The sequence below is a fragment of the Erpetoichthys calabaricus genome, chromosome 5 (assembly GCF_900747795.2).
Source record: "Erpetoichthys calabaricus chromosome 5, fErpCal1.3, whole genome shotgun sequence".
NCBI classification, from domain to species: domain Eukaryota; kingdom Metazoa; phylum Chordata; class Cladistia; order Polypteriformes; family Polypteridae; genus Erpetoichthys; species Erpetoichthys calabaricus.
The window spans coordinates 236,057,235-236,070,029 of record NC_041398.2 but is presented as its reverse complement, the minus strand read 5'-3'; the positions used below and the strand labels follow the sequence as shown (position 1 = coordinate 236,070,029).

The 12,795-nt window shown below is 40.6% G+C and overlaps 1 protein-coding gene across 2 annotated transcripts in view; it reads left to right on the top strand.

Moving 5' to 3' along the window:
• Nucleotides 1-11,992, top strand: part of gucy1b1 (guanylate cyclase 1 soluble subunit beta 1) — a 46,808-nt gene extending 34,816 nt beyond the window's left edge. For both annotated transcript variants that reach the window (XM_051928163.1, XM_028802670.2), the window contains 3 exons: nucleotides 2,178-2,318; nucleotides 8,619-8,773; nucleotides 10,684-11,992. In XM_051928163.1, coding sequence (XP_051784123.1) covers nucleotides 2,178-2,318; nucleotides 8,619-8,773; nucleotides 10,684-10,816 — 429 coding nt within the window. In that variant the 3' untranslated portion in view covers nucleotides 10,817-11,992. The remainder of the gene's footprint in view (nucleotides 1-2,177; nucleotides 2,319-8,618; nucleotides 8,774-10,683) is intronic.
• Nucleotides 11,993-12,795: the final 803 nt, after the last annotated feature.

Here is a 12,795-nt window from a genome sequence, read left to right as displayed (position 1 = left end):
GAATATTATAAATGCAGGGAGCAGTACAACATGGCCACTGACCTGGCCCCAACTATGCCCATTTACTGTGTTTCTGTACAGGAGAGCGGTAGATCACACTACAATAAATATCCCTGCTGTTCTTGTTTCAAGTTGAATAAAGCTGGTTTTGCTAAAGTACTGAGACTCAGCCTCATTTTTGGGGTGCAAGACAGGTGTCACAACGCTAATGTGAGTTTTGGTTGAAAGCTCCACCCCACTCGTAAATATAGATGAGTTACAACAGAGTGGCAGAATACATAAAAACCTTTCATGATTTTTTTTGCAGCATGATGTTATATTATCCACTAGATGGCAGCAGAATATCATCCTCAGCGTTATTTGGGCTCAACACAGTATATCTATATATATAAAATCCCTATGTGCGTCCAGGTGTCCGTGTGTGGGTGTCTTCTGGTGAAGTGCGCATGCACGGGGCACAGTGCGATGCGCGATATTACTGTCAGAGAAAGTTAGAGGCGTTTTACGGAAATACAAACCAGTATTACTGCGAGAGGAAATTAAAGGTACACAATACAGTGACGCATATTACAGCCACATACAAGCCAGCATTACTGTCAGAGGAGATTAAAGGCATATTACCGACGTGCACGCCTGTATTACCGCCAGAGAAAATTAAAGGTATATTACGGACGTACAAGCCAGCGGACGTACAAGACGGTATCCTTCAATAAGAGCACGCACAAAAAGGCGAGCCTCAAAAGGGCGACCTCAATTGGGCGCAGCGAATAAAGGTGCGCGTAAATAAAGATCTGCACCTTTGTTGCTCTTCACATATTCCAGAGCCATTTGAACTAAATCATCTACGAACGCCTTTATTCGCCGCGCTCAATTGAGGTCGCTCTTTTGAAGCTCGCCTTTTTGTGGTTCGCCCTTATTGAATAGAGCCGTACAAGACAGTATTACTGTCACAGAAAATTAAAGACACACAATACACGGCGGTGGCCCACGAAGAACGGTGAGCTCAGCAAGTAAACATCAACAAAAGAAAGACTGAAAGAAAGAAAAATACGACCAACAAAAAGAATGAGGTCAAAGTCCCTTGCCATTTAATATAGACTGTTCCTACTAATGTTTATGCACTACTGTTCTAGCGCCCGTTATTGTAACGGGCTTAATGACTAGTTGGATTATAACAGGCCTGAGAGATACTCGGAATTAACCGTTTTTACATAAAAATTTTTTCACACAGTTTGAACATAAGACTGGATAATGAACATGTGCTTAATGCAACATGAGTAATGTGAGAATTTTTTTTTCTTTTTGCCATGGATATTTCTAACGTCGTTTGTCATTGTACAGCATTGCTCACCTTTCTGTTTTGCTATATCGCAAATTTTTTTTACTCAGTCTGCATGACAATGTGAGATTAAAAATTTTTCTTAAGCCATCTCTACAAACTACCGTATATACTTGTGTTTAAGTTCTCCCTCGTATAAGTCAGGCCTTGATTTTACAGTATTAATTCCGGTATTTTATAATGTCGGTAATGTCGTATAAGTTGAATGCGGAAAAGCCACGCTATTGGTCCAAGAGATTATGACATGCTAACGCCCACCTGAGAGAGTAACCTTGGAGCACACAGCCTTTTTTCTTCTATGTATTGTACCTACCCGACCACACGGTAATACCCAAACTATTCCAAAGCAATGTTTGCACTGTTTTGTGTTTTTTGTATCTCACACCCTCATGCACCTTTATCGTAAGAGCATCCCTTATCTACGATGAAGCATTCAATCAGAAGAAAATATGAAGCTGGCTTTAAATTAAAAGTCGTTGAAGTGGCAAAAGAAATTGGTAACTGCGCTGCTGCAACAAAATGTTTGAATGGGGGTATATGATCGATTTTTAGGGTTTCAAGGCCCAGCTTATACGCGAGTATATACGGTACATGGGGCAAGTAAATTCTTGGGTAGAGTATTCCTTTAATGGGTGCTACACTACATAATGGCTGGTAACAGACAGGTGCTGCAGTTATCTAAAACTTGCTGTCATTTGACTAAACAATTGTATAAAGTCATGCAGTGTAAATCTGGCCTAAGGTGATCTGGAAAAAAGATGGCTGATATGTTTATTTATGAAAGTTACATTTTCTGTATTTCTGCCCTATTTGATCTTATTTAATATTTCATTGGCAGGTGGAGACTGTTGGTGATAAATACATGACAGTGAGTGGCCTGCCAGAACCCTGTGTCCATCATGCACAATCTATATGCCACCTCGCCCTGGACATGATGGAAATAGCAGGACAAGTGAAAGTTGACAACGAACCAGTACAGGTATAAATGTGCAAGATGTCTTTATTTTATATTGTTTCATTTTTGCAGTTTTGCAGTGGTGGATTTAAAATGTTAATCCTTGATCATTTCTTAAAACGGTCATAAGGAAGTCATTGAAACATTGGCAAGAGCCATTGTAAATAGATTAGATTAGATAAACTGTATTAAACGCATGGGGCAATTCAGATACTTAGCAGTAGAAAAATTAATAACAAGAATACAGACTCACAGGACAGATAATATAGCCAATCAATCAGTCTTATACAGTACTAGCAAAATACCCGCGCTTCGCAGCGGAGAAGTAGTGTGTTAAAGAGGTTATGAAAAAGTAAAGGAAACATTTTAAAAATAACGTAACATGATTGTCAATGTAATTGTGTTGTCATTGTTATGAGTGTTGCTGTCATATATATATACATATACACATATACACACATATACAGATATATTATATATACATATACACATATATTTTTTAAATATATATTTTTTATATATATATATATATATATATATATATACACATACATACATACATACATACATACATACATATACACACATAGATGCACTTACAATAACATAGAAATCAATATAAACATTAACATCATTATCATATGAGAATATGAAGTAATATATAAGAAGCACATTTCATATAAATATAAATTATTAAACAGTAAAATCTTCTTCTATAATTTGCTACCGTGGCTTTTCGTTAGTCTGCCCAGGATTTTAAATCACCTGTAGCTTGCAAACCGTTTCACCTATTGACTTGAAATGTGGTACACATATAATACGTCACGTCTGCTATCCGCTTTATGGGTGATGATTGTATCACTCTTTTTATGTTTATTTTATTTTAGAATCAACTCCTATCTGCGCACACCAGGGCGGCCGTGGGCAGATGCGTATGGTGTATTCACTCCATGTTATCGTGCATTGCGCTGTCACTGGTATTTTGATAAAAGAATTTGAACAACATATAAGAAGCGTATAAATTATTAAACAGTAAAACATTAACATTTAAGAAGTAAAGTTACATTAAGTACTACTGCAGTGCCTTCGGGTATACCTCATTTTTTGTTTGCCCATTACATGCTTAAATGTATACATTTTTTGGTGCACCTACCCGAGAACACGCGACATATAACCGAGCGTGGGAGAAGCATGGATTTTAAACACGCGTTGAGTTCATCTGCTGGTCTCCCTCGTGGAATAACTGGTAATGTTTGACTAAAATCTACAGCGAGTAAAACGACATTACCTCCTTTTTTTTTTTTACGATCTCTGAGATCTTGCTTTTTTCGGTTCAAGGCTTCATAAGCTCTTTTATGTTGTATGGTGTACTTATCCCAAACCATCATCTTTGAATGTTGCAAGACTTTCGCCTTGTATGTAGATCGGGGTAATTACATTCATTGCATTCCTAGTCTGAATGACAATCTGATTGTATGGGTGGTTACCTGGCACTGTAGGGTTGCCACCCGTCCTTTAAAATACGGAATCGTGCCGCGTTTGAGAATGAAATTGCGCGTCCCGTTTTGAATCAATACTGGACGGGATTTATCCCGTATTTTTTTTATCATTTTTTTTTTAAAGCAGCGTCTCATGCAAATCATCCCACACGCATTTTATGAAGATGCCTCCTTTCCTACTTTTGATTGGGTAATACTTGATGTCATCGTTAGGTTGATTGGTGTTTTTAACTGTCCAGTGAGGAGGGCGTGTCTTTTAAGTAGAGTCTGCAAAGTGTTGGCACTGAGATGTGGCGTCAGCGCCATAGTTGAAGCCCCTAACGTTGCGGTCAGCAAGTCGGCTAACATCCGCCATGTGCCGTCTTTCAGTTGCGAGAAGCAGATCATAGAATGGTTGAAACTGTTGCCCCTAACGTTGCGCCACGGCGTGTGGTTCGTTTATACCTCGTGTCTTCTCATTAAACTTTTATCTCGCGAATATGTTATTGCAATCCGCAGCGGGAGCGTTTCTATAAACTTAATTTAAAGTTACGTTTTACACCGTGCTTTGTTTCCCTTATGAACATGCTTGTATGCTTAACTCGGTCCGTTCTCAATTGTTTAATTAATTTTTTGCTCTTCGCTGTTTGCGGCTGTTCCTCCATTTCCCCCTACTTCGTTCTTTTATCTCGCGAATATGTTATTGCAATCCTTAACGGGAGCGTTTCAATAAACTGATTGAAAATAGTTTTGCATTTACCTTTTTAGTAAAAGGCGAGCTTTTAAGCCTGAGAAATCACCCCGTAAATGCACACGTTTAATTGGACATGTGTTAATATGTATGGTTACACAGTATTAAAAGACAGTGAACAACGTCAGTTACCTTTGTTCCCGCGTTTGATAAAAGGTGAGCTTTTAAGCCTGAGAAATCACCCCGTAAATGCACACGTTTAATTGCACATGTGTTAATATGTATGCTTACACAGTATTAAAAGACAGTCAAAAATTAACGTCATTTACCTTCGTTCCCGCGTGCGACTCGTGCTGTAAATCTCTTCCTTGTTTTTAGTTCACGTGATTACGTAGGAGGCGTGATGACGCGATACGTGACTCCGCCTCCTCCATTACAGTGTATGGACAAAAAATATGTTCCAGTTATGATCATTACGCTTTGAATTTTGAAATGAAACCTGCCTAACTTTTGTAAGTAAGCTGTAAGGAATGAGCCTGCCAAATTTCAGCCTTCCACCTACACGGGAAGTTGGAGAATTAGTGATGAGTGAGTCAGTCAGTCAGTGAGTGAGTGAGTGAGTCAGTGAGGGCTTTGCCTTTTATTAGTATAGATATAAAGCAGACTGTAACAATCTTGCAGTCTTATATGTATGTTATCATTCAGTTGATGCTCGGAACGTTTACTGAAGCGCCATCTGTAACTATCTCTATGTTTATAAAATCCAACATCTGTCTGTGTGTCTGTCCGCTTTTCACGAGAGAACTACTTAACGGTGTGATGGACGGCCGGCAGCTCAACCCACCCGGGATGCCCCTGGAATAGAAGGATGGGGGAAGGCAACGTCTTGGCGACACTGCTTCCCCCAAGACGCTTGATGGTAGCTTCCCTGGAGTGCAGTGGTACTATGGGACATGGAGTTCAGAGACATAGCCCTGCTGGGTGCCATGGGTGCCACCAGGATGAGCTGTCAAAAGACAAGAGGATTTTAGTTTCCAATATAACCCGGAAGTACTCCTAAGTCATGGGGACGGAAGGACAGAAGTACTTCCGGGTTGAAGAAAAATGTAATTCTCCATCTGACCCGGAAGTGCTGACAAGTCACGTGAACAGAAGAGGAGAAGCACTTCCGGGTCAAGGACTATATAAAGGATTAATGGAGACCCAGCAGGCGAGCCGGAGTTGGGATGGAGTGTGACGGAGCTGCTGGGAGGAGGGGACTGTATCGTTGTGGTTATCGATTATTTGATTATTGTGAACTGTGGCGATTGTGGTGCTTTGTGCACTTTATTTAAGAAAATAATAAAAAATCTGCTTGGTGCTTTTAAACGTGTGTCCTAAACATCTGTCTGTTGGGTTTCACGGGGCAAGAGCGCCCTCCAGCGTCCACAACGGATTTAGATTGGTTTTTTTTTCTATAAATTGCTTGAACATTCCGGGTTGATTTTGCACCTTCTATATCATAGTATCATAGTTTGCTTGTGGTTCCGATTTATTTGTGCAAATCCAAAAGCAGATGTAGCAGGCCGAGGGGTGTGGGGATCTCCTCACTTACACGCCAGTCTCAGGGCATGTACCATACCTCCGCTTAGCTAGTGAATCACAGAATTACTTCACGGATTTAAAACGGGTTTTTTTTCTATAATTTGCTTGAACATTCTGGTTCATTCTGCAACTTCTCTCATCATGCTAAGAATCATAGTTCACCTGCAAGAGCGATATATTCACGATAATCTGAGACAGAGGCTGCAGGCTGAGGGGAGGGGGAAGCGTGACGTGAGGAGTAGAGAGCCGGGCTGGGCACTCCTCATTCACATGCCAGCCTCTGTTCAAGTCGGTCTAACCTCTGCATTTTGGAGTGTTCCTTGCCTCCGCTTAGCTAGCGATACCTGTTTGTTTATTGATTTTTAAAGTTTGTCCTGTTTCACTACTATGCAGGTAGAGCCGTAGGGGGGTGGCTAGTAAATAAATAAATAAAATAAACTTAATAAGTACATCAGGTGGAAGGTTTGAATTGCCTGGTAGCAGTGGGCAGAAAAGACTCACAGAGGCATTTCTTAGCACACAGTGGTGGAATGAGCCTTTGGCTAAAAAAGTGTTCCAAGAGAGCACCTTCTAAAGGGGAGTTTTCATAATGGCATCCAACTTTGCCACCATCCTCTTTACCAGTGTGTCCAGTGTTCACTCTGTGATGGAGTAGGCATTCCTAACAAACACCTGGACAAACTGGTGAGGAAGGCAGGCTCTATTGTAGGCACGGAGATGGACAGTTTGACATCTGTGGCAGAGTGACGGGCCCTGAGCAGACTCCTATCAATTATGGAGAATCCACTGCATCCACTGAACAGGATCATCTCCAGACAGAGGAGCAGCTTCAGCGACAGACTGCTGTCACCGTCCTGCTCCACTGACAGACTGAGGAGATCGTTCCTCCTCCACACTATGCGACTCTTCAATTCCACTGGGGGGGGGGGGGGATTGGGTAAACGTTAACATTATACAAAGTTATTGTCTGTTATACCTTATTTTTTATCACTCTGCAATTTAATATTGTTTTTATCAGTATGCTGCTACTGCTGGAGTAGGTGAATTTCCCCTTGGGGATTAATAAAGTATCTATCTATCTATCTATCTATCTATCTATCTATCTATCTATCTATCTATCTATCTATCTATCTATCTATCTATCTATCTATCTATCTATCTATCTATCTATCTATCTATCTATCTATCTATCTATCTATCATGTAGTGCCTTTCATTATCTATCTATCTATCTATCTATCTAAAGATCTTGTTTATCTCTTTTAAGTACTGTACACTAGTTGCATTCCTTTACATGAAAACATTTAAAATTGCATATTTAACTGAGAGCCAAAATATTTGCAGATTTTATGTTTTGCGGGTGGTATTGAATACAAGAGGCCTTACTGCATTTCTAACCATCACAAAAGACAAATAAAAGTGAAATATAAGTAAGCCAGGGAACTAACACTGGCTGAAACAAAACAAGCAGCTATAGTGGGCATCTTTAAGATCCTGGAAGGAACTAGAGAGCTTCCGTATAGTACAGTAATTACTCTGTGATGTCAATTTGATTGTTAAAAAAATAATGATATTTGCAGTTGTGAGAGCCATGTTGGACGGACGAGATGGAGGCTGGAAGGCCACAACAGAAGGAGAGGGGATGACTGCCACCCTAAGTTATATTCTCCCTCCGTACACATGGTCACAGTATCCCACTGGTGGGACAGCCATAGGAATACCCACAGGGCAAGCTGAGAATTGCAGTCCCATGGGATTGCCCTGTTGTAGTTCTTACATGTTGCCAGGTAGAGCTGTAGGGGATTGTTACCCCCTCTTTAATAGACCTCCGCCTGAGCCAGAAGTGTCCCCAATGTGCAATGCTGTGGCACCTTAAATATTCCCAAGTCTGGCATAAAAGAAGCCAAGTTTCCTGCAAGGATAGTCAGAGTTGGGAGGTGTGGATGAGGCTTCAAGGGAGGTGTGGAAGGAAAATTTATGAATTTTATTTTATTTATTTTAGTATTGTATTATTAGTAGTGGGTCTGCCACTCATTGGTTGAGCTATTGTTGCTCCTCATCACTTTCACATCACACTTACAGTTGACCAGGACAGGACAAGCAGAGCAGAAATTTCACATACAGACTTGTGGCAAGGGTAGCATGGTGGTGCAGTGGTAGTGCTGCTGCCCCGCAGTAATAGAGCTGGGTTTGCTAACTGGGTCCTCCCTGTGTTGGCTGGGATTGGCTCCAGCAGACCCCCGTGACCCTGTGTTTGGATTCAGTGGGTTGGAAAATGGATGGATGGCTGAATGAACCCTGTGACCCTGTAGTTAGGATATAGCGGGTTGGATAATGGATGGATGGATTATTAGTCGTATTATTTATTTAGAATTTTACTTTATTTTATGTATTTTAGTATTGTATTATTGCAAAAAAGAATTTGGAGAACAGTAGAGGTAAAACATGTGTAGTTGTGTCTCAGGGGGCTTGGGGTGCTAGTGGTCACATGTTTTATCCAGCCTAAAATGTCCTTGGAATAAATAGTTACAAACAAATCTCGTCTTTCTTGGCTTCTTTTTGCTTTGCACAGATAACTATTGGGATCCACACAGGAGAAGTGGTGACTGGGGTGATAGGACAAAGAATGCCCCGCTACTGCTTGTTTGGAAACACCGTCAACCTCACCAGTCGGACGGAAACCACAGGGGAAAAGGGAAGGATCAATGTTTCAGAGTACACATACAGGTAAGGATGATGGTGTCTTATTTGAAGTTCAGGAGAGACTAAAGACCCCTTAATTATGAAAAATACAATGTCACCAGTGTATACTAAGCATGTATGCCTGTTTAATGGCTCTAAAGGGGTTCCAGATAAGGACCAGTCTTGTGAGGCCATACGTTCTCATTCAAGGCAACCACTCACCATTGTGAGTTGCATAGTGATGAATTTCACCTCTAGAATGCTCCGCCAACAGGGTTACTTTCTGAAAACCCACCTACATTTTCCTCCAGTCCATGCACTTTAAATGTCCAGGGTTGCAGTGTCAGATTTCTAAGTAAATGCTTTAGTTGCCTCATATTTTTATGCAATCGTTTTGTTCACCCCACTGAATTAAAGCTGAAAGTCTGCACTTCAACTACATCTGAGATGTTTCATTTAAAATTCAATGTGGTAATGTACAGAACCAAAATTAGAAAAAAGTTGTCTCTGTCCAAATATTTATGGACCTAACTGTATCTGTATATATACAGTGATCCCTCGCTATATCGCGCTTCGCCTTTCGCGGCTTCACTCCGTCGCAGATTTTATATGTAAGCATATTTAAATATATATCGCAGATTTTTTGCTGGTTCACGGATTTCTGCGGACAATGGGTCTTTTAATTTCTGGTACATGCTTCCTCAGTTGGTTTGCCCAGTTGATTTCATACAAGGGACGCTATTGGCAGATGGCTGAGAAGCTAGATTGCTTACTTTTCTCTCTCTCTTGCGCTGACTATCTGTGATCCTGACGTATGGGGATTGAGCAGGGGGGCTGTTCGCACACCTAGATGATACGGACGCTCGTCTAAAAATGCTGAAAGATTATCTTCACGTTGCTATCTTTTGTGCAGCTGCTTCCTGAAACGACATGCTGCACAGTGCTTCGCATACTTAAAAGCTCGAAGGGCACGTATTGATTTTTGATTGAAAAACAAACTCTGTCTCTCTCTCTCTCTCTCTCTCCCTGCTCCTGACGGAGGGGGTGTGAGCTGCCGCCTTCAACAGCTTTGTGCCGCGGTGCTTCGCATACTTAAAAGCCAAACAGCTCTATTGATTTGTTTGCTAGAGATTGTTTTCTCTATCTATGTGACATTCTGTGCTCCTGACACGCACTCCTTTGAAGAGGAAGATATGTTTGCATTCTTTTAATTGTGAGACAGAACTGTCATCTCTGTCTTGTCATGGAGCACAGTTTAAACTTTTGAAAAAGAGACAAATGTTTGTTTGCAGTGTTTGAATAACGTTCCTGTCTCTCTACAACCTCCTGTGTTTCTGCGCAAATCTGTGACCCAAGCATGACAATATAAAAATAACCATATAAACATATGGTTTCTACTTCGCGGATTTTCTTATTTCGCGGGTGGCTCTGGAACGCAACCCCCGCGATGGTCTATCTATCTATCTATCTATCTATCTATCTATTATACAGAGCCGTTCACATATCTATCTATCTAATATATATCATTTACATTGTATAGGGTGGTCCAGATCTAATTATACAATTTTCATTACGCTATAACTTATTAAGTTTATTACATAGAGAATTCACCTCACCTGCCCTGCACATAGAGATTTCACTTGAAATTCTTTTTGTTGCCGATAGATGGCAGCACCTGCCCTGCGTTCCAAAATGGCGGGGAGATGGTTGTAAGTCGAACAGTTGCATAATTAGATCTGGACCACCATGTATTGGTATTATAAGTAATCTAGAGATGATTTAAGGTATACAGGAGGATGTGTGTAGGTTATATGAAAATACATTGCCTGGAACCAATCCCCCATGTATACTTAGGGCCGAATGTATTTACTAAGCTTATAGAACATGCACTTTATGTTTCGATTGTAAAATAAAAATATTTACATCTGTTTTTTTTTTTTAACTCTGTTTTTCAGGTGTTTATTATCTGCCGAGAATGCAGACCCTCAGTTTCATCTTGATTACAGGGGACCAGTAGCTATGAAAGGAAGAAAAGAACCCATGAAAGTCTGGTTCTTAACCAGAAAATCAAGTGAGGAAGAGATCTGATCTGCAGCCCTTCGACAGTCGTTCTGTATGGCAGTGTGGCGCGGCAGGTTAACTACACAAGAAAGAGACGTGTGGTAATATTTAATTGGAGGGACTCATGTAAAATGTTACAAATTTTAACTAGTGTGCTGAAGATCATTATGCTTCAAATAAAATCAAATATATTGCATATGTAGTATACAAACACCTACTCCAAAAAAATTTGTTGGGATAGCATGTGAAATACTGATAAAAACAAACAGGTGCGATTTGTAAATTTTTTTCACTCTGTGCTATACTGAAAGCACTAAAGCAACACAATATTTGATATTTTACCTTGAGAATATAATTTTCCTTTTATTATAAAGTTATTTGAAATCTGATGACTGCAACATGCTCCACAAGAGCGGGGACGGTCGAGTTTCTACTGCTGCTTAACATCGCCGTTTCTTTTAATAGCACTTATTAAGTGTCTGCACTCCGAAGGCACAAGGTGGTTGAGTTTAGCAAGCCAAATGTTCTCCCATCTCCTCTTATGCAGGTCTTCAGCTGCACTATTGCATGGGGTGTTCATTGCCATATTTTACGCAATTTTTTAATTGACCACACAGGTCAGGACAGCAGGTAGTCCACTCTCATACATATGCAGCCATGCATTTTTAATGCAGTTAGAATGTATTTTGCTATTGTCCTGCTGGAAGATGTAGGAAAAGACAACATCTGAATTGCAGCAGGTGTTATTCCAAAATTTGCAATAACGTTGCCCTTACAGATGCCATGGGCCTAGACCACCCTCCCATACCATGATAGACGCTTGCTTTTGGACCTGACTCTAATAAAAGCTTGGATGGTCCTTTCACCCTTTGGCCCAGACCCCATTTTGTTTTTTTCCGAACGTTATTTGAAATGTTGACTTGTTGGACCACAGAACGCAACTGCTCTGTGCTACTTTTACATCTCAGATTACCCTGAGTTCAGAGAAGTAGGTGATGCTTGTGGACAGTGTTGATATAGGGATTCTGCTCTTCATTTTTAAAGCCTTAACGTGCATCTATGGTTGCAGTGGTGATTGACAAAGGTTTACCAATTCCATGTCTTCATGTCCATTACAGACACATGACGGTTGTTAGACAGGGATGTCTGAGGGATCAGAGATCATGTGCATTGACAAGTGGTTTTCAGCCTTGCATTTTACACACCAAGATCTCACTGAATTTTGTGAATCTTTTAATTATATCATGCTCTATAGAAGGATGAAATGCCCCCAAACATTTGGGAAATGTTTCTCAAAGTTCTGGATTACTCACTGACTCATCTATTGGCAAGCTGGTGAGTCTCCACCCATCCTTGCTCTTGAAGGACTCGGCCTGTTTTTGGAGGCTCCTTATATCCTTGAAGACGATTGCCTCACCTGTTTGACATCACTTTTGTACTTCATCTTGTCACTTCGCTATTAGCCTTAAACTACCCCGGGCCCAGCTTTTTTGGAATGTGTTGCAGGCATCAATTTTATAATAAACATATATCTTCAAAGAACCAAGCACTTCATTATACAGGGTGGCGCAGGGAAACAGGAAATTTTCAATTGACGTTCAATGCACAAATAAACACATTACAGAATACATTTAATGATGAAATATATTGTACAGGATGTGCAATCAATGTAGTAATCACTGTTCATTCAATATTCATTGTATGTTTTGAAGTAAACATCATGAAGTTGTTGTCCATTTCTCTTACACATTCTGACAGCCTGTTGTGGAAATTCTGCTTTGCTCAATGTAACACGTCAAGAGGAATGCCGGCGATTTCCTCTTCAGTCCTCCTTGTTAGCTGCAGTGGTTGCAGGTCATGTGCTGTACACTTGGCTTTTAAGATGTCCCCACAGAAAAAAATCACAAACAGTAAGATCTGGGGATCTCGATGGCCCTGGAATGTCACCGCTGCGTGAAATGACGTGCCTGCTGAACAATCGTCGAACAGCTGCCATCGATTGTCAG